This window comes from Netta rufina, assembly GCF_964035555.1.
Source record: "Netta rufina genome assembly, chromosome: 3".
NCBI lineage: Eukaryota > Metazoa > Chordata > Aves > Anseriformes > Anatidae > Netta > Netta rufina.
The window spans coordinates 47,985,539-48,004,375 of record NC_140125.1 but is presented as its reverse complement, the minus strand read 5'-3'; the positions used below and the strand labels follow the sequence as shown (position 1 = coordinate 48,004,375).

Here is an 18,837-nt window from a genome sequence, read left to right as displayed (position 1 = left end):
CACCTTTCCTCACTTATGTATGACTGTGACAGCCAAGGCTAACAGGTAGCAGGGAAGCAAAAGGGTTCCCCACCCTCTTAGCAAATGGAACTTTCATCAATTGCACTATTTCTGCAGGTAAAATGCATAATGGTTATTAAAGAATGAATGAAGTCTGCTTCACATAGCCATAGAGTGCAAAGAAGCATTACTGACTGAGGAACTTGCTCACTGTGCACAAACTCACATGAAGAATGAATACTAAAAATCTAATGCCATACCACCACCACTGAAGGATTCAATTACACCCTCCCACATGGAGGAATATTCAGAGATTAAGCTTCCATTCTCTGATGAAATGTGTATGATACATAAAACCATAATATCACAAGATGTGCTTCTGAATACAATACAGAATATGTATGTTTCCTAAAAGGTGATTAGGCATTTAAGAAAAGAAATATCTTCCCCCTGAAAGACCAGAAAAAAAGAAAAGTTAACAATGAATTAGTGGCACACTAGTATGGCAAGGCTATGCATCAGGTGTGTGCACAGTAAATTAAAACCAGCGAGCACAAGTATATCATGAACTGGCAGCTGTTTCACTGGTGAGAGTTCTCAGTCTTCTAACTGAAGATGAACAAATTTTTCAGTGATGAGAAAATATTTGTGTGTCAGCAACACAGTTTGATTTCCCAAAATATATTTGCATGCTTTCCTCTACTTTTCTGGTAATTAAACATACAGACAATTTACCTTGTAGTAGGAACTATCACAGAATATTACCTTACTCATTTTATTCCAATTGCTGAAGAACAAAAAAAAAAAAAGTGTGATAACATAATGAAACAAGCTGAAACTTTTCATGCGTGCAAAATTAACATTTGCTCCCATGTAAAGAATTTATGCATACTTCATGCCACACATTTAATGTTCATGGAATTTATTACAGCAGGTTTTCATGCTTCTCATACAGACTTTTGACAGTTCTTTAGTTTTTGTTAAAAAATTCAGGACAGTTGAAGACTTTGTTGAAGCACATTTTACTGAAAATATGTAACTAAATGAGAAACTGATTTTTCATTTTCAAAGTTCTTGTTCCATAGGGTTGTAGAAGAAATCCTTATTGATCCAGAGACTGACAATTCAAAGGAAGACTATAAGTATAGACCTTCAAATGCACTGTATTTCTATAACATCAAGATTTTGGGAGAGCTATGTTTTGTGCTATTATTGAATGCTTGGGTTGCTAATATTGAATGCTTGGGAGCTAGGTTTGCTGTAATAAATCAAGGCAAATACTTCTTCCACACTTCTAGATGAGCACTACAGTCCAGAAATAAAAATAAGCATGCTTCAAAAAATCTACTGGCTAATGATGTGATTCCTGTTTCCAACACCAGACTCCAGTGCACAGAAGATACAATTACAATAATCCTACCTGCAGGATGGACACAGTCTGCGAGAAGTGGTGCTGTTCCATAGTTGATGTGGAATAGAGAGCAGCTAGAGGGTGATCAAATTTCTGAAGATAGCTGTTGCTGTAACCTCTGTGATCCAGGTCATGACATAGGCATGCAACTAAAAGACCTTTTCGCTATTAAAAAGTGAGAGAGAGAGAGAGAGAGATAAACAAGTAAGATGTATTTCCCTATGCCCCTAGATGTCACTCTCTTCCCAAAATACTGTAATTGTTGCACTAGAATTACACTGTCTTCAAAAAGTACACAGAATCCTTTGTGCTACGTATCAGATCTAGCAGACATAAGCTTTTCTGTCTTGCCCTGTAAGCTTAATTCTCCTGTTGCATCCTTTACAGCCTGCATTTTTTCCAGTATTACAGCTTTCATCAGCCTCTCTCCTTGTCCCAGATAGCTCTCTTTGTCTAGCTCATCCCAGTCTACACTTCTCTGGAAGTCATTCTTATCTGTTCTTCAGAATTCCAGTGCCTAATTCCAGTGCTTTTCACCATGAACCCACCTTCCCTGCTTGGATCCTTACTCTTTGACCACTCCTACCTATTGGATCTGTTTTTCTCTAGATCACAGTCCCTTTTACAATGTTTCATACTTCTCGCCCCATCTCTAAATCTAGATTCAAGGCACCATTCCTCACCTGAGACCAGCCCATCCTAGCTTCCCAAATTTTCCCCTTTAGTAGCTTCCTGTACTCTTGCTGTATACTTCTCCAGTCTCAAGAGAGGAGACTGCCAAAAGGAGCTGAAAGGGGTAAGGCATTTGAATAGGTGGAGGCTGGCTGGAGCTTGTCAGTCTCTTGGCTAAGAGGCTGTTCCCTTGTCTCTTAACAGCTGCCTCTTTTGCTCCCCCAGTCCCTCTCACTCAATTGTCAAGAATCATAGAATCTTTTAGGCTGGAAATGATCCCTCAAGACCATCAAGTCTAATCATCAACCTAACACTAAGAAGTCCACCACTAATCCATGTCCCTAAACGTCACATCCATATGGCTCTTCTGTACTTCTGAGGATGGGAACTCTAACACTACCCAGGGCAGCCTGTTCTGATGCCTAACCACCCTTTCCATGAAAGATGGGGTTTACTACTTGGTTAGCACTGGAAGTTATGAAACCTTTAAGTATTCCCTGAGGGTGCAAATGCACACATTTTTGTTGTTAAAGAAACACTGATTTTTTTCAAATATGGATAACTTTGCCAACTTCCAGTACTTGCCTGGTAAATGCCACTTTCCTATTTCAGTGCCAATTTTCAAGTCCCTGCTTTAAAGCAGAATACACTAGACATTTTCATATGAAAGACCACCAAATTTTATTTTACTCTCATACACTGCACAAGAACCTGGTTTCTCCTAGCATGCTTATCGAAAAGAATCAAACAATTATGGCTGAAATTTCCCCAAATGAATCTGCCAGATTAAGCCAGGAAACTTGGAAAATTACAACTCAAATGGCTAGTATTTGGCAACGTTATTAGCAACTGAAAACAGGTTCTCCTAGTTGGAAGTTTCAGGTAGCATTAATAAGACAGCACTCCCAGAGTACCTGCAGTAATTCAGAAGAAAAACATGTGGCTGATCTTCACAGTGTGTGTTATATAGAATTTAACCATTCTAATCATTCCATTTTATTATCAAAAATTCCACAGCGATCTACTGAAAGTATATTTTTTCTGAGTTTTCTAAGTCCTTGCAGTTATCTTAAAAATACTTAAACACATGCTAAGTAAACTGTTTTATAATAAAAGTTATATTTTAAGTTATATAACATATTTGGACAACTATTTTCCTTCCGTCCTTCCTACTGCTCTGCTTTACTCACATATGTCAACCAGCTCTGCAACACCAAGACTTTCTCCATTGTCCTCCTACTCAGGACCTCCCAGATCTCACAGGGCCTGAGATTCAGGGTGTTTCCTTTCCCTCAGCACACATCTGACAGTTAATTGAGTAATTAAAACAAAGATTGTGGTTGTGAGTGGGCAGGAAGAACCTTAAAATGTGGACACGGACTTATAGCAAATCTGCTAGCATTTCTTCAGTGTTACGAAAAAAATATGAAGGAAACAATGAAGTTGAGGAGTCTGAAGAATTCTTTTTTCTCAAGCTCCCTACTCATATATATACTCTCTGCCCAAGCTGCCAGTAAAACCTCAGCATAAAGAAAGCACTTATGGTTGGTACCTCTAATGAAGTCTAGTAACTGATACGAATCATCTCACCTACCTCCAGGTCAGTGAAAAGCCCCTGGTTGTTCTGAAGTATGGCATACATGCAATGTGCAACTGTAACTGCATGCTTCCAGTTGTGGTAGGGCACTCGGCGATAGTTCTTCTTTACAGACATAGTAAATCGGCATAGCTTTTCAAGTTCAAAGCTAGAAAATAATGAATTTGGTGAGAAATAAAAATAGAAAAAAAAAATAACCAACAGAGGAGTGAACATGACTCATTGCTTATGAGAGTCATTCAAGTTTTGGCAAGGACAAAAGAGTGTGAATACTTGACAATATTTGTAGTTTAATTTGTAAATTTCTGAAACGTAAACCGAACTACCCAGCTCATGCAACACAATTACATAACGTTATCTGCTTCCAAAAGCTTCAAGTGCTGTTTCTTTATATTATTATCTATTCAACCTGTGAAATAGTGAAAACCTATATCTAATTAACAATTTGAAAATATAATTTTATCAAAACATAAAATTAGGGAGGTTTATGCAAACGTTGAAGAAATAATCCTGTTTAAAGTGAAATCTCAGTTAAATACCAAATGCAAAAATTGTTTTGATTCAAAAATGTTGAGATGCTCCATAATGACATTATGAAAAACATATATATATATACACATACATACATACATATATATATATATATATCACTCTTTCTATATATATAGTTTGTTGGTTTTTTTTCCATTTTGGCCAAACGACCAGAAATTCATATTTCAGTGTTTCTGCATTTTTCATCAAGATAAATCATTGTTAGGTAATTGCTTTTACAGGATTTTTTTTAATCTTCTTGATATTATTATATGCAAAGTGAATCTATTTTCAAAAGTATTTTTACTAAGGTAATGTTAAAAAGTAGTTAGAAAGTCATTGTTATGTTTGGCTTATGTGCTCATTAAGAATGTTTTTGAGACACTTTGTATCCTCCAGTATTAGAGTTCTACACAACCTTTGAAAGGAAAGAAATCTTTTTGTTTGCAGATGGGAAATTCAGGCATAGACTAGGTATCAGGTAAAATTTTCTAAAGTAATTAGAAGGCTGCCAGGGTGAAAAAGAACTACTATGCCCAGAAGTGAACAGAAGCTAGCAGAGTCCCAGCTCACTAACTTTCTCTAACTTTCTCCGTCATGAAAAGATCAGTTTTCCTTTATTTTCTCCTTTTTTTTTTTTTTTTTTTTTTTTTTTTTCCTGTTTGACTTTTTCCATGTTTTTATCATGTCTCGCAAGGCTCATGGAAGCTTTAATGGAAGCATTAATGTCCTAGCTGCAAGTCCTTGTTTTGGAGGGTTGAGAAGATCTGTACTTTCAGAAACTAAATATAAGTCTGTCAGTCCTCCTTTTCAAATATTTTTCTCACTTTTATTTCTTTAACTTTGTATGTGAGACTTGAGACATTTGAAAAATGTGAAATGGATATCAATTCTTTCCCATTAATTCTTACACCTTGGCAAAGTGAACTAAAAAAAAAAAAAAAAAAAAAAAAAAAAAACAGTAGAAAATTTGAACCCAAATCCTGAAGCCACAGCCATTCTTTCAGGAATGGAAACAACCTAATTACACTGAGAAGTAGAGAAGTAGAGAACTGCATTTAATATAATCATCCAATTCACAATATGGAAGAGGAGAAGAGAAAGACCTTCAGATTTGACTATATTCAGGCTTTGAGGGCATGGAGATTCATCTAGTTATTAAGATGAAGCTGACACCAATAAATTTTTCCCAAATGTTTCTTCCTCCATTTTGCCAGGAGACGCTTCCCCTTTCATTCACTCATCTGTGGATTTTTCCACAATTCAGAGCAGTTCCTTTCTCTCAGCAATGGAAGCATACTTAGCCAAGACACTACTGATCTTGGTAATGGATGCTGAGAGAAAGGACAATAAATGAAATGACATTTCATTCCAAAATCACTCATTTACATACTTAATGCACAATGATCATAGAATCAAATAATGGTTTGGGTTGGAAGCAACCTTAGAAATCACCTAATTCCAACTCGCCTGCCATGGACAGGGACACCTCCCACCAGACCAGGTTGTTCAAAGCCCCATCCAACCTGACCTCAAACACTTCCAGTGATGGGACATCCACAGCTTCTCTAAACAACCTGTTCCAGTGCCTCAACACCATCGGGTAAAGAGTTTCTTACTCATATCTAACCTAAATCTTCCCCTCTTTTAGTTTAATACCATTCCTTCTTGTCCTATCACTACACTCCCTGACAAAGAGTTCATCCCCAGCTTTTCTGTAGCCCCCTTTACGTACTGGCAGGCCCCTGTAAGGTCTCCCAGAGCCTTCTCTTCTCTGGGCTGAAAAACCCCAACCCTCTCAGCCTGTCTTCAGAGGAGAGGTGCACTATCCTTTTAAGCATCTCCCTGGCCCTCCTCTGGACTTGTTCTAATACATCCATGCCCTTCTTCTGCTGGGAACCCCAGAGCTGAACATAGTGCTCTAGGTGGCGTCTCATGAGAGCAGAATAGAGGAGGGAGAATCCCCTCCTTTCACCTATTGGCCTGGCTTCTTTTGATGCTGATAACAAATCTATTTTGCAAGATAAGGTCCAACCTGGAATTATTTTAACTGTTTATTATAATTAATTTAAACAGCTATATATTCTACAAATCAGTAATTATGGACCATCTCTCTTTATTTGTGTGTAAAAAAGAAGAAAGAAAGTAAGTGCCTCCAATATCTTCACGACCTTCTGACTCAGAAACAATTTCAACTCAGAACCAAGCTGTACGTCTATATATTGTGTTGGAAGAACAACTTGAATAATAACTTGTTTGGAGAGTATCATGAGTTCTTTCACATCCATGAGGAGACGCCTGTGAGGCTGAGGACACCTGAGTTGTCCAGTCTGGAGAAAAGGAGGCTTATTGCTCTATGCAGCTTCCTGAGGAAGGGAAGTGCAGAAAGGTGCCAGTCTCTGCTCCCCAGTTACTGGTGACAGGAAGAGCACAAAGCTTTACCAGGAGAGGTTTAGACTGGACATGTGGAAAAATTTCTTCACTGCACAAACACTGGAAGAGGCTTCCTAGTGAGGTAGTTGATGCCTAGTCAGTGTTCAAGAGATGTTTGGACAATGCCTTAATCATATTTTAACTTCTGATTATCCCTGAAGTGGTCAGGCAGTTGGACTTGATGATCTTTGTAGGTCCCTTCCAACCAAACAATTCTAATCTAATCTGTCCCTAAATTTTATGAACCGAAGACCAAGAAGCTAGGACGAGAAACTCAGCCTGCTTTTGACAGCCTTGTACAGACCATGCATAATAAATAAACTCCAAAGAAAATATGACTGTGCATTAGGAAATAATTACCTTAATATTTCCTAATAAACAAATGCATAAACAATGGAATTAAAGCAATAAATCATGTAGTTCATACCAGGCTGTCCCACAGGACTGGTGAACCATGTAGACAAAAATGGCAGGCCAGACATCCTCATAGGGGCTGATGTCAAAGTGGTATCTAAGAAGAAAGTTTCAGCTTGGTAAGAAAAAACACTCTTTCTTAAGAAAGTGAATATGACTAGATAATGTATATCTGACAGCATGCACTTTTTTCTGAAAATACACAGAGTATATCTACCTGACTTTACAGGGTATATCTTCCTTCAATGTAGATTAATATTTTTCTAGTAAGGTCAAGGCAACTATGATGGTTAGCCTTTGGCTTTGTTTAATTAATAGAAGCATAAACCTTCATTTAAGAATCCATTGTTTAATAATGTAAAACAATCTGTGTTCACTTCTAAAATTTACTTTTCTCCCAAGAATTGTAAGGATGGTGTGTCTAATAATACCTTTACTATCTTTTTTCCAAAAAATTTCTGTCATGAATTTGGTGAGACTTGCTTTAATTTCGATATAGCAAAAGTCACCTTTTACTGGCTAATAGAAATTAAACACAAACTTCAAAAATCAAACATTTTTTTTTATGACTGCATTTTTTATGTTTCATTAGCTAAGGACTTCCCCTCTCTCAGTATCAACATTTAGGCCTAATGCTAGGTACTTGCTCAGCAGAACTGTTTGTCCTTTGATTATTAATTAACCCTTTTCTCTGCACCTGCTGTGCTGCAAGTCTTCTATTTACTTTCCACTGAACCCAGCTAAACCCTTGCTCATGTATGTGATGTACTGAACAGCAAAGCAGATGCAAGAGAGCTGAAGGTAGCTGAATTGCTTGAAAAATGGTTAAATGTATTCAGAGTTCTCAAACTAAAGGATGTTAATATAATTTAGAATAAAACCTGTCATCTTTACAAGTAAAAGTCATTTTGGTGAGGAGGTGGGTTATGTAATATCATCTAACAAAGCATAAGAAATTGTGTTGCAAAGAATAAGCTTCTGTTAGGGTGTAATCCTGCAGGCTGCTAATACTCCAGCTTTCAAGCAAATCACTTCAGCATGTAATGAACTTTAACCGAAAGAAGTCTCTGTTAAGCATATGCTTGCATGCTTTCTCAGTCACGGCTGCAGTGTATAACATTTGACAGGAGCGAGCTCTAGAGATCAGGTTAATGAAAACAGTTCAGATTTTGTGACTCAAAACTGTGGAGTTTTGATTTTAGGCACCTGGTCACTACAGCAGAATTTATTATCCTGGGTCAGAAATGGTGACTTAAAAACTGAGGTGAGTCCCAATGTCAGTACTGAGGGGGGAATACAAATCAAACAGATAAAGGCACATCTTCAGCACATGGAAGACCCATGAGATCTGATAGCAACTGAATTATTTCAGAGAAAGTCTTAGATTATTCAGATATTGCAGACTAAGGAATGGAAAGTCCTCCAAATTTTGGGCTGTAACTTTAAACCTTAGCACATGGGACTCATAACACTGAATTATCTTCAGAGGTTTAGAGTTCTGTATCCATTTTTCCCTCCTTTGAGAAACACAGAGGCAAAAAACACAAAGGCAAAAACAAAAACAGGGAGGAGCTGAATCTTTTATTCTAAAACATATAAATGGGGATGACGGCCTGCATTTGATCTTAACTACTCATGTAACAACTCAGCCTCCTTTCTGGGTCTGAGCTGGTGGTGACTTAGGAGCACTGGAAAGTAAATTCAGCTCTGCAGTCCTTAGATATAAATTAATACTTACTGCAACTACTGTAGATATGCATGCCTATGGAAAATGCTACCAATCTAGGTAGGTATTATTTTACATCTTTGATATATACAGTTTGCTCATAGGTCATAGTTTAAATAGGTATAAGATTGCTAGAGATAAACATCTATGATATTGGGATAGTTCTATAATGAAAGTGCTTCCTACAAAACCCTCAGCTATACTGAGGGAACAACAATAATATATTTCACAATCAGATATCAGTTGTAACTGTTGCTATATTGAAAATACACTTACAGTTCAATTTCTTTATAAATATGTGGAGGCAGTGTACAGTGCATTAGGTTTTGCCACTCTTCTGCTGTACAAACACTGTGGTAGGATAATTTCTCCATTGTTACACGGTAAATACACTCTGAATGGCGAATTCTGTGGTACATCTGAAAAAGCAAAGTCATTCATTAATGTGACATTTTAATCAAGTGAAAACACCATTTATTTCCTGTATTCAAGCACATATTCTTAAACTACACATTTGAAAAAAAAAAAAAAAAAAAAAAAGTTAATGATTTTGGCTGCCCAACTTTAAACATCAGAAAAAATAATAGGAAATTTGGAACTTCTGAAAAAAATGGGTGTTCAATCACATTATTCAGCACCTACTCTCTCACAGATACAAATCTAAGGCTTGTCTGACTTTCCACTGTGTCTAAACTCTCCTAAGAAAAAGAATTAAAGTTCTGAAATTAAAAATAGAGCTTAAATTGTGGTGACAGAAATAAAACTGATGGTGGGGCACAATTCATATTTAGTGTCACTACATAAATTCAACTATTAATTGGTACAAATAACTGCAACTTATGTACAGTAAAAAGCACAAGAGGTGTTTTTCATACCTACATTACTATGCAGTAACAGTGAAAAATTAATACATTTAATTACTGAATGGTTCAAACAGCCATTGTGGACATGGCATGTTTTGTACACAAGTGAGGACAGAACAAAAGTAAAGGAAAATTCAGGAGCAGCATGCCCTGAATAATAAGGTTCACCATTTAAAATGAGTAAATTCACACACAATGGACTGACTGTATAGGTCCAAGTTTCATTTATATGCAGGCCTCTTTACTTGTCTTGAATCGTGTGGAACACGTTTAAATAAGTGTAGATAAAATTTACTGCATCATAATACTGACAGTATGATGTAAAACAGCTTAATGTAAATCACCAGCTTTAACTGACACGGTACCTTACCTCCCATGAATATGACACATTTCTTCAGCACTGCATTTTTATTGCATTTTTGTACTTACATAATAATGACCATTAAATTGTTTGCACTTTCTACATGAATAGTAATGTTAGAGAAAATAAAGAGTTTAAACACAAAAATAGTATCCACTCTTGGAAGCGTGGGTAATTATGACAATAACACAGTATATAAATGTATAAATATTTTTTAATATTAAGAATGGAGAGAATGCATATAATCTCCATCCCCCTGATAAATTTTTAAAACATGTGATCTGAATTTATAAAATTAAATAAGAATAATATTTTATTATTTTTAATGAAATATTAAAAATATTTTATAATATTAAATAAGAATAATATATTCTAATGGAAAAGACTAGACAGTTATAATTCACATTTCAGTATGTTCTCTCAATTTAGCTACATAAAACGGGTGCATCCAGAGTACAATTATTTCAGAAAGCATCAAACAAATCCCTACTTATCTATTAAAACACAACTATTCAGTAAAGAATTCAGTGATTCTTCAATGATTCTGTTTCCTTATTAATTCAATGGAACAGATTTATGGATTTTAGTAATCTGGAAAATCAAACAGTAGATTAAGATTCTAAATTTTAAGACTGTAACAGTTTACAAAACTGTAGATAAAACTTACATTAGCACAGTGTAAGGCTAAAGCACAAAAGACTGCAAACATTTTAAAGTTGTTCTCATCAGTTTTAGAGAAGGCACTTCCACTTATTTTGTTCACCATTTGCACAACGCCTATTACACTTCCTCGGCTCACAATAGGCATGCACAGGATATTTCTGGTTGTGTAGCCTGTATAGAGGTCTACTTCTCTGGAGAGCCAAACAAAAGAAAAAAGAGAGAGAGAGAGAGAGAGAGAGAGAGAATATTATTAATTAGTATCTATTCCTTGTTCCCTAGAAATGTTGGTGTACAATACAGCAAATAGTTTTAAGGTAGATGTAATTAGTACCTGCATGAAGTTCACCTCTAAAGTTCTCACATATTTTCATCTACAGTGTCAGAGTTAGAAAGAACTTTTAAATTCTTTAATCTCCATTTGCAAGACAGAGAATAAGTATTTCCTCAACTGTATAGATGGAATATTCAAAAAACTGAATATGTTTAAGTATTACCCATGACTTTGTTAGGAAAAATATATATATACACTTATTTATTTTTTCTCCCCTAAAACCATTCAGATTCCAGGATTGCTAATATAGAAAATCAGCAAGAGTTTACCTAACTGGCAGAATTCCATAAAAGGAAATCAACAAATTTTTTCTCCTGATACCTATGTTAGATTAAAAAAAAAATACTTTTTTTTTTTTATTTTAATATCTTAAAAATACCTCCAATGGCAAAAACATTTAAAGGGATATCTATAGGCTTAATCAGAGTATCGCAGCTCCATGAATGCATCCTAATGTGAAACTTAAGTAGGAAATTTTAAATACACTGAGTTAAGTTTACTGAGCTGTTTTACCCTTATGAATAACATGCTACCTGTTAAAGCGTGGATCTGCATAGGCATCAGGGATGTTAAGGACTTCCCCCGTTCTTGCCACTTGACCAGCTATTCCTTTTTCTATAGAAAATCTGCAGAAAATAAAAAACATGTGTTAGCCACAATATGAACTATTTGGAAAAGCGTTTTTCCACTGGAGTCTGTCTTGAGCACGGTAATGGATATTTGTTCCCAATCAGCGTCATTTTGATGCTTTTAGGAGAAAAATCTTACAAGACAACAACTAGTAGTAAATGATAAAATAAAAGGCAAGTATTTAAATAGATACTTTCTGAAAACATTTTATATAACTATAGAGTTGAAAACAAAGGATGCCATAGTATGACATTTTAGTGACAAAAAATTCAATGTCTTCTATAATGCGGGAGTTTATGTCTAAAAACATGACTTTTGTACAAAACCTGACTTGAGTTTACCTTCACAAGCTTTCAGTTTTATCGTTGCTTTTACATATTCACTGGTTATTCAAAGGGCAGGTGGATTTCATAAAAGTAAAGTTTGGAAGAAGACCAGTGGAAATGTCAAAACTAATCGTCATGTGCATTTGCTATGTACACTTCAGAATAACTATCGTGTTTCATCTCATGACGTTCAAACAATACCGTGATACTAACTGTACCACTTAATTACCACCATAAAATTAAACACAGCAAATATATTCCAGAGTTGAATCAGAAAATTTAAAAGTCTGTATTGCTAAGAAATAATTTTCAATTCCTCGACATAGAACAGTTATGGTATACAAGCACAAAACATTTTGTGGGGGAAAAAAAGCCACATGGAACTCTTTTAAATCTAAGCATACCTCCTGCCCCTGCTGAAGCTGGTGACAAAGCTGACAGGATTTCACCCTGTACACCTGTATTAGTTTCTCCTGCTGTTTCTTATGATATGAACATTACACCAACTCAGACCCTTTGCTGATGAGTGACTCAATGTCACTTTCTTACAGATAATTAGGTTATACTTTTCTCTCAGTATACATCACCCTTGAAATGGCTCATACTCTTGTAACTCAGTCAACGTTTCAATAATTTTCATGCAGAAAAGACAAAGATATAAGCAAGAAAAGCAATTATCAAGGAGTATGAAAGTGTATGTTAAAACAGGCCACCTTCCTACTGTACACCGCCTCACTGCTTGTCAGTATGTAAATTGCACTAATTTTTGACTCCTTCCACTTGCACTCATACAATATAGTAAGTGGGAGTAAGTTTGTCTAAAGGAGTCCAAGTGAAGACAGGAATCACATTTCACTTTGGCCCAGAACTTCAAAAGTAAAAGGAGGAATTGAAAAGAATTCTGAGAAATTCACTGCTGCCTGAGTATTTTAATAAAATTTAAATGCAGTATATTGTCGTATATTTTTAAGAAGCTGCAGGTTTCAAACCTGTATATCTATTATTTGTCATTTTTGAAAAGTGAAAAATGTTTTAATCACTTTTGCATTTCACCTCTTTCATTGAAAATATTCATACATGTACAAACTATACACTTGTGGCATGAACCAGAAACACACATCAATTTCACCATTCTGAGCACACTTCAGAATCACAGCTCTTTGAAAGTTTTAAAATACTTTAAATTCACATGAGAAAAATTTAAACTAAAGTACTGAACCTAAAATCTTCAAAACCAATTTTCAGTTCATATGAGATTCTACGTATGCCTAATCCATCCGTAGGAAGTACAAATTGTGTTTCCTTGCTTTGGATGTGCTTGAATAGCACTAATTTCAATTCCTCTTGGGAACCCTCTTGGGAAAAATTGTCCCATACTGGCAGAACTATGGATTAGGTGCACCTTTACCTGCACCTTTACCTACCTCAGAACACCTCTGTTTTTTTCCCAACATGATTTCCAAAAGGACCGCCTCCGGAAGACGGCATTTCCAGGAGTGACGTTATAGCTTCAGAGACGTTGTTTCGATGGCACTGCAATGTCATTCCCAGAAGTACTACCTTCTGGAGGCGGGTCCTGGTGGGAATGATATCACAGTATGACAAGTATTGTCAGGGTACCTGCAGATAGGCACAGAGACTGGGTAATAAAATGCCTGCACATCTGTAGTTATAATGAAACAGCATTCTTCTGCTAGCTACTCTTACCTTATTTCTTTGGTCTTCTTAAAAACCGGTTTCCCATCATTTTCTTCTCCAATATCAAAAAGGTCTGAATACAGTTCCTTGTTTTTGTGGTCAACCTGGAAGAGTGCACATCTATCTGCATTCACCAGGTTTTTTGCATATATCTACAGACAAAAGACAAAACTAGAGTTAATGGTCATGGGTTAGATTATCTTCAGTTATTTGTCTGATAAAAACATAAATCCTTAGAAGTTTGAAAAACTTATCCAATGTGAAAACCTGGTTGAAGCAGCATCCACCTTCACAGCAATATTTTAGGACACAATTCAAAAGGAAAGTGTGATATGCTTTTTCAAAATTTTCTGTAAATTAATGTGATCTTTCTGAGAAATGCAGACCTATCTTTAGAGGCTTGAATGTTTGCTAAAAGAGAAAAGGCTTTCTAATTTAACTGTATTTCAAGTACAAGGAATGCTTTTCATAATGGTACCTTTCCCTCTATTTTTAGAAATTATTCATCTTCATGTGATTTTAAATAGACAGTATATAGCAAGACTTAAGAACATTTTTTTGGCTTTTTTGTGTGTCTTCAGTGCAAATATAATGGTGAATATCCAGTGAAGGAAGACATAACAGAGAGTCTAGTGTTTGTTTCTAAAAAAAAAAAAAAACAAAAAACAAAAAAACATGTAAATGTGCCTGTGACACTCAAAAATAAACAGAGAAAAATTAGAAATGTCATGATAGATTACCACTTGCAGCAGTATGGGAAATAGATGCAACCTCCTGATACTAGGGACAGTTCTTGGACAAAAATTCAAAAATTGAGAGCTAGTAAGTTCTTCATGAACTAAATAAAGGCCCCAAGATACCACCCATAGTCAAGTACCACAGTGTAATAATATACCTTCATGGCCTTTATCATACTTCGAGCTAGGTACTTTCATCTCAGCAAAACTAATCGCCAGTCAGCACAGAACTTTGTCCCAGGAACACAGCAGAATTTCACTGAAAGGTTTCTCAGACTTAGGATGGACTTTCTGAGAACACTAGGAAAGCTAGGAAAGACTGTTGATTGTGTCACATGAGTATCACTGTGTTAAGATACATACTCAGGTTCAAGAATGTGCTCTGTCCTATTCAGGTACATCTCCTGCTTTTCTTATCTGCTCAGAAAGTATAGTAACTGCATATTATAGAAAGGTCTAAGGTGTCTTTCTCTCTCTCTCTCTCTCTCAATTGTACATGTATATATTCAGTCAAAGAAAGAGACTAATTATGATTACACCTTGGTCTTTGGTGTGTAGGACATGCAGGGAGGACAGCTGAGACTTCTCAGGCCTTCTGTATGAATGAACTCTTTTTTTTTTTTTTTTTTCTCTCTCTCTCACTCTCATCTTTCAAACAATAACAACAACAAAAAAAAACACCCAACCTAAAACATTTCATTTCGTGTTAATGGAAGTAGACAAATGTTAGACCTTTGCAGGAAAAACCTGTGAGATGGTAAATCACTGACTGTGAAGCTTTACTCCACTGTCATATGAGCTATGTAACGTGCACTGCACAGAAACCATCTAAACTTTACTAGCTGGAGAGCTCTCCAATATTGAAAGAATCTGTGGCTAGAAAGATCCTGCTGTTTTCTTCTGGTCCATCAGAGCAGGGTAAAACAGGGAGAGTGCAAGCTAAGATATAACTTTTGTGAAATATTGAAGTAGTGAAGTGAAACTGACTGTCACTCTTCTGTCCCTCTGAGACACAGAATATGCCACATAATGATACAATCACACTCTCATAAAATGGCAATGTGTGCAAATGTAATTCAATTAATTGGCCCAAGAAACAGCCAACTACTACAGATTAAAAAGGAAGCGGAGTATGAAGCATCTATACAGGCTAAAATGCAGAACCAGGATACAGCCAAGTGTCTCTGAAAAGACAAGGAAAGAGTAAGCATATTTTACTGCCAAACGTGTTTTCCATCAGAACTCTCTTCACAGTGAAGAACAGGGAAGAATATGAATATTCGTCCTCAATGCTGTATGTTATATTACATCAGTTCTTTTAAATGTTAAGCAATTATTAAGCAGTTCATTTAAACTGGAAAAGTCAGTGTTCAGAAATGTATCCTATGTGCAAAAGTCTTGACAATGTACTAACTAGAATAAGACAAAAACTGCAAAATATTTTCTATAACTAATTCAAGTTTCTAAGTAAAAGCACTTTTATATTGTTTGCATTTTGTTTCTTGTCTTTGAATACTGCAGCTAAGAATATCACTTTGAAGATTAGGGCATATGTTGGAATACTCTTGGAGAGTACATTTGAATATGCATATTGAACTAATAGTATCAGAGATATGATTAAGATTTACATTTAGGGAAAAGAACTGCAGTATTAAATGAATGTGCCTGAAGCTAAAAAGTGTAATTCATTTCTTAAACATTCAAAATGTGCTACAACCAACCAGTCCACCAGATATTTGTAGACACTGTTCAGGAAATAATTCCAAATTTGAAAATGATTCAAAAAATTGTAATCTGTTTCTTGACTGTACGTCATGTAATTCATTGATTAAACACAGTCTGTTAGCTATTTCATTGGATTTGGTTTTCATGTTGTTTTTTTTTTGTTTGTTGTTTGTTTGTTTTTTATAAAATATTGACTGACTCTTCTGTTATGTCTGTAAATACTTCTGCAAAGCAAAGTAATGTCTTGCACATCTCACTCAGCAGCTGGAACAAATACGCTAGAAATAATGTTTGACTTCCTACAGACAACTTCCTGAGGAATGTTTTGCAGCATGTAGAAAACTTGAATTTAGGAGAAAGGACAACAGGTTGAAGTAATAAGAAAAACAAAAACCTTTTTGTTACAATTTTCAAACCTTCAACACGCAATAGTAATGACATAGTTCAAGGACAGTATTGTGTCATTACTTATGAAAGCTGTGAAATGAAGTTATTGCAACAATCAAAATCGAGCTGACACCTTACTTTCCTCTTCCATATAGAGATGTTAATTTTGTTTGTATTATGTATCCATCACAAACAGCTCAGACATTTCAATGATGTGTAATGTCTTACTTTAAGGAAAGGAGAATGGAGGATTTTAATAACCAAAATTAAACAAGTTAGAAGGGAAAAAACAGAACTTACCATTATATGTTCAAGTAGAGAATCTATTGCAACTATATTATCAAAATATGTTCTGTAAAGAAAGAAGACTCAGTAAATATTTGCATTTAGCTAAACACTTCTCAAATGACTGTTGTGGGCTCTTGTTGGGCTCTTTTCAATTAACTGAATAGTTAATAGAAATAGGTGAGAAAAAATGTTTGCACCTTGAAAACCATTTACTTACTTTCTATTGCACAAGGAATTCAGCAATGGTCCTACTAGATCTGTTCCTTTAAGCCATTATTCAATAATGACAGAACTCCTTAGAAAAAGAAAAAGACTACCAAACATTGCCTGCCTTGAACTGAACAGGCCCTGACTGGGCAACACCAAAAAGGTATCAAAATGCTTTGCCATCTTTTACACACTTAAAATTTTAAAAGGAGAAGCAAAAAGGGAAAGCAATCCAGAAGATATACATTAAACAAAAAAAAACACAACCATCTCTTCCATTGTTCACTACAGATATATAACATTATCTGCACATGTATTCAAAATGTCTCATTAGGTTTATGCATAGAGGATTATGTACTGAGAACTAATAAATACCATGTGTTGTAACTAAATTTGTATCATATTAATCTACTTAAATACTATTTAATAGTATTTAAAAGCAACAATTTATGAAACTTTTAATGAGTATTCTTTATTAGCCCAGGTATTTGCATATTGGTGTTGCAGAAGACTAATCTTGTGACTTAAAAAAAAAAAAAAAAAAAAATTATCTCAGTTTCACAGTGAAGGGGTAACTGCCCAAGGACAGCCAAGAACACTGAATGATAAAGGTCAAGCTTATTAGTAAAAGAAGCCTAAATCAAATCTTCCACATTCCAAGTCTTAATAACCCTTGGATTACAATGCTCCCAAGAGACAGAAAGACATTCTCCCATGGCCTTGCATACATATACAGCTCACTTCTGTTTGGGTCTAGTGAAAAGGTATATAAAACATATAATACAGGTGTATAATACAATGTCTTAAAATTTCAGAGACATGAAGAGGTGGAGCACTATATACCCTGCCCTTTCTACAATGTTATAGAAGATGTCCTACTGACAGTGCATAGTAGTTAATTTCTCATTGAATAGGAAATCCTCTTTCCATATAAGAACATGTACAGACCGTGTCTAAAAGCAAACTGAGTATTTCCTTGCCAGTGCAATTCTTTACCTACATGAAATTGATAAAGGTGTTAAATGATATTCCTTTTTTTTTTTTTCTCAAAGCATAGGCTTTCTTTTTTGTTAAAATTAAAATATTCTAACAATTGATAATGCTATTTTCTAACAATTGATAATACTTTTTTTGCAGAAAAATCTATTAAGTATTTGCAGTATTTATTGTAATTTTTTATCTTAAAATTTTAAAATATAAAATTCTTTAAAACAAATTCAGTATTATTTACCAAAAGTAAATTGCCAGCCACTAAATTTGGCTAGATTAATCCAGTGTTCACAGGTAAACTAGCTCAGTACAGATGCTAGCAGCAGACAACCACTGTGCAAAGGAATGTAATGGTGCAAGACACCACAGCAATTGAATAGCTCTGACAAGGGAATGATGAGAATGCTCTTTAGGAGATACACTCTAAAAATAAGCTGAAATTAAAAAATAAATAAAACAAACAAACAAACAAAAAAACATTTCTAGGACCAAAATGTAGGAAAAATATCTGGGTACAGCCTACTTGCCCTCCATGCAAGAGGCAGGCTCCTTCCACCAATCTATCATCTCCCATTGCGGCAGAAGTGATTCAACTCCCTGTATTTGCATTTCTGAGTTATGGCAGAGGCATGCTGGACATCCTTTAATCCTATCAGCTTGAGAACTATTCATCAAGACCCAAAAAACAATACCACCAACCCTTAATTATTTTAATTTACTATCTCTATTGTTTAAAGATGCTTGCAACAGTAACAAAGGAAAAGGGATGAAGGACAAGAAGATCGATTAGAACACATAATTGACTTCACAAGTCTTAGAACAAACTTTCATACTTCTACATGGTTTT

The 18,837-nt window shown here is 35.3% G+C and overlaps 1 protein-coding gene across 1 annotated transcript in view; it reads right to left on the bottom strand.

Moving 5' to 3' along the window:
* The window catches only part of PDE10A (phosphodiesterase 10A), a 185,749-nt gene that overhangs the window by 25,852 nt on the left and 141,060 nt on the right, over positions 1 to 18,837 (bottom strand). The window contains exons 10-17 of the mRNA XM_084285121.1: positions 16,806 to 16,857; positions 13,666 to 13,808; positions 11,536 to 11,628; positions 10,676 to 10,862; positions 9,061 to 9,203; positions 7,072 to 7,155; positions 3,678 to 3,828; positions 1,421 to 1,576 (exon numbers count right to left, since the gene is read on the bottom strand). Coding sequence (XP_084141247.1) covers positions 1,421 to 1,576; positions 3,678 to 3,828; positions 7,072 to 7,155; positions 9,061 to 9,203; positions 10,676 to 10,862; positions 11,536 to 11,628; positions 13,666 to 13,808; positions 16,806 to 16,857 — 1,009 coding nt within the window. The remainder of the gene's footprint in view (positions 1 to 1,420; positions 1,577 to 3,677; positions 3,829 to 7,071; positions 7,156 to 9,060; positions 9,204 to 10,675; positions 10,863 to 11,535; positions 11,629 to 13,665; positions 13,809 to 16,805; positions 16,858 to 18,837) is intronic.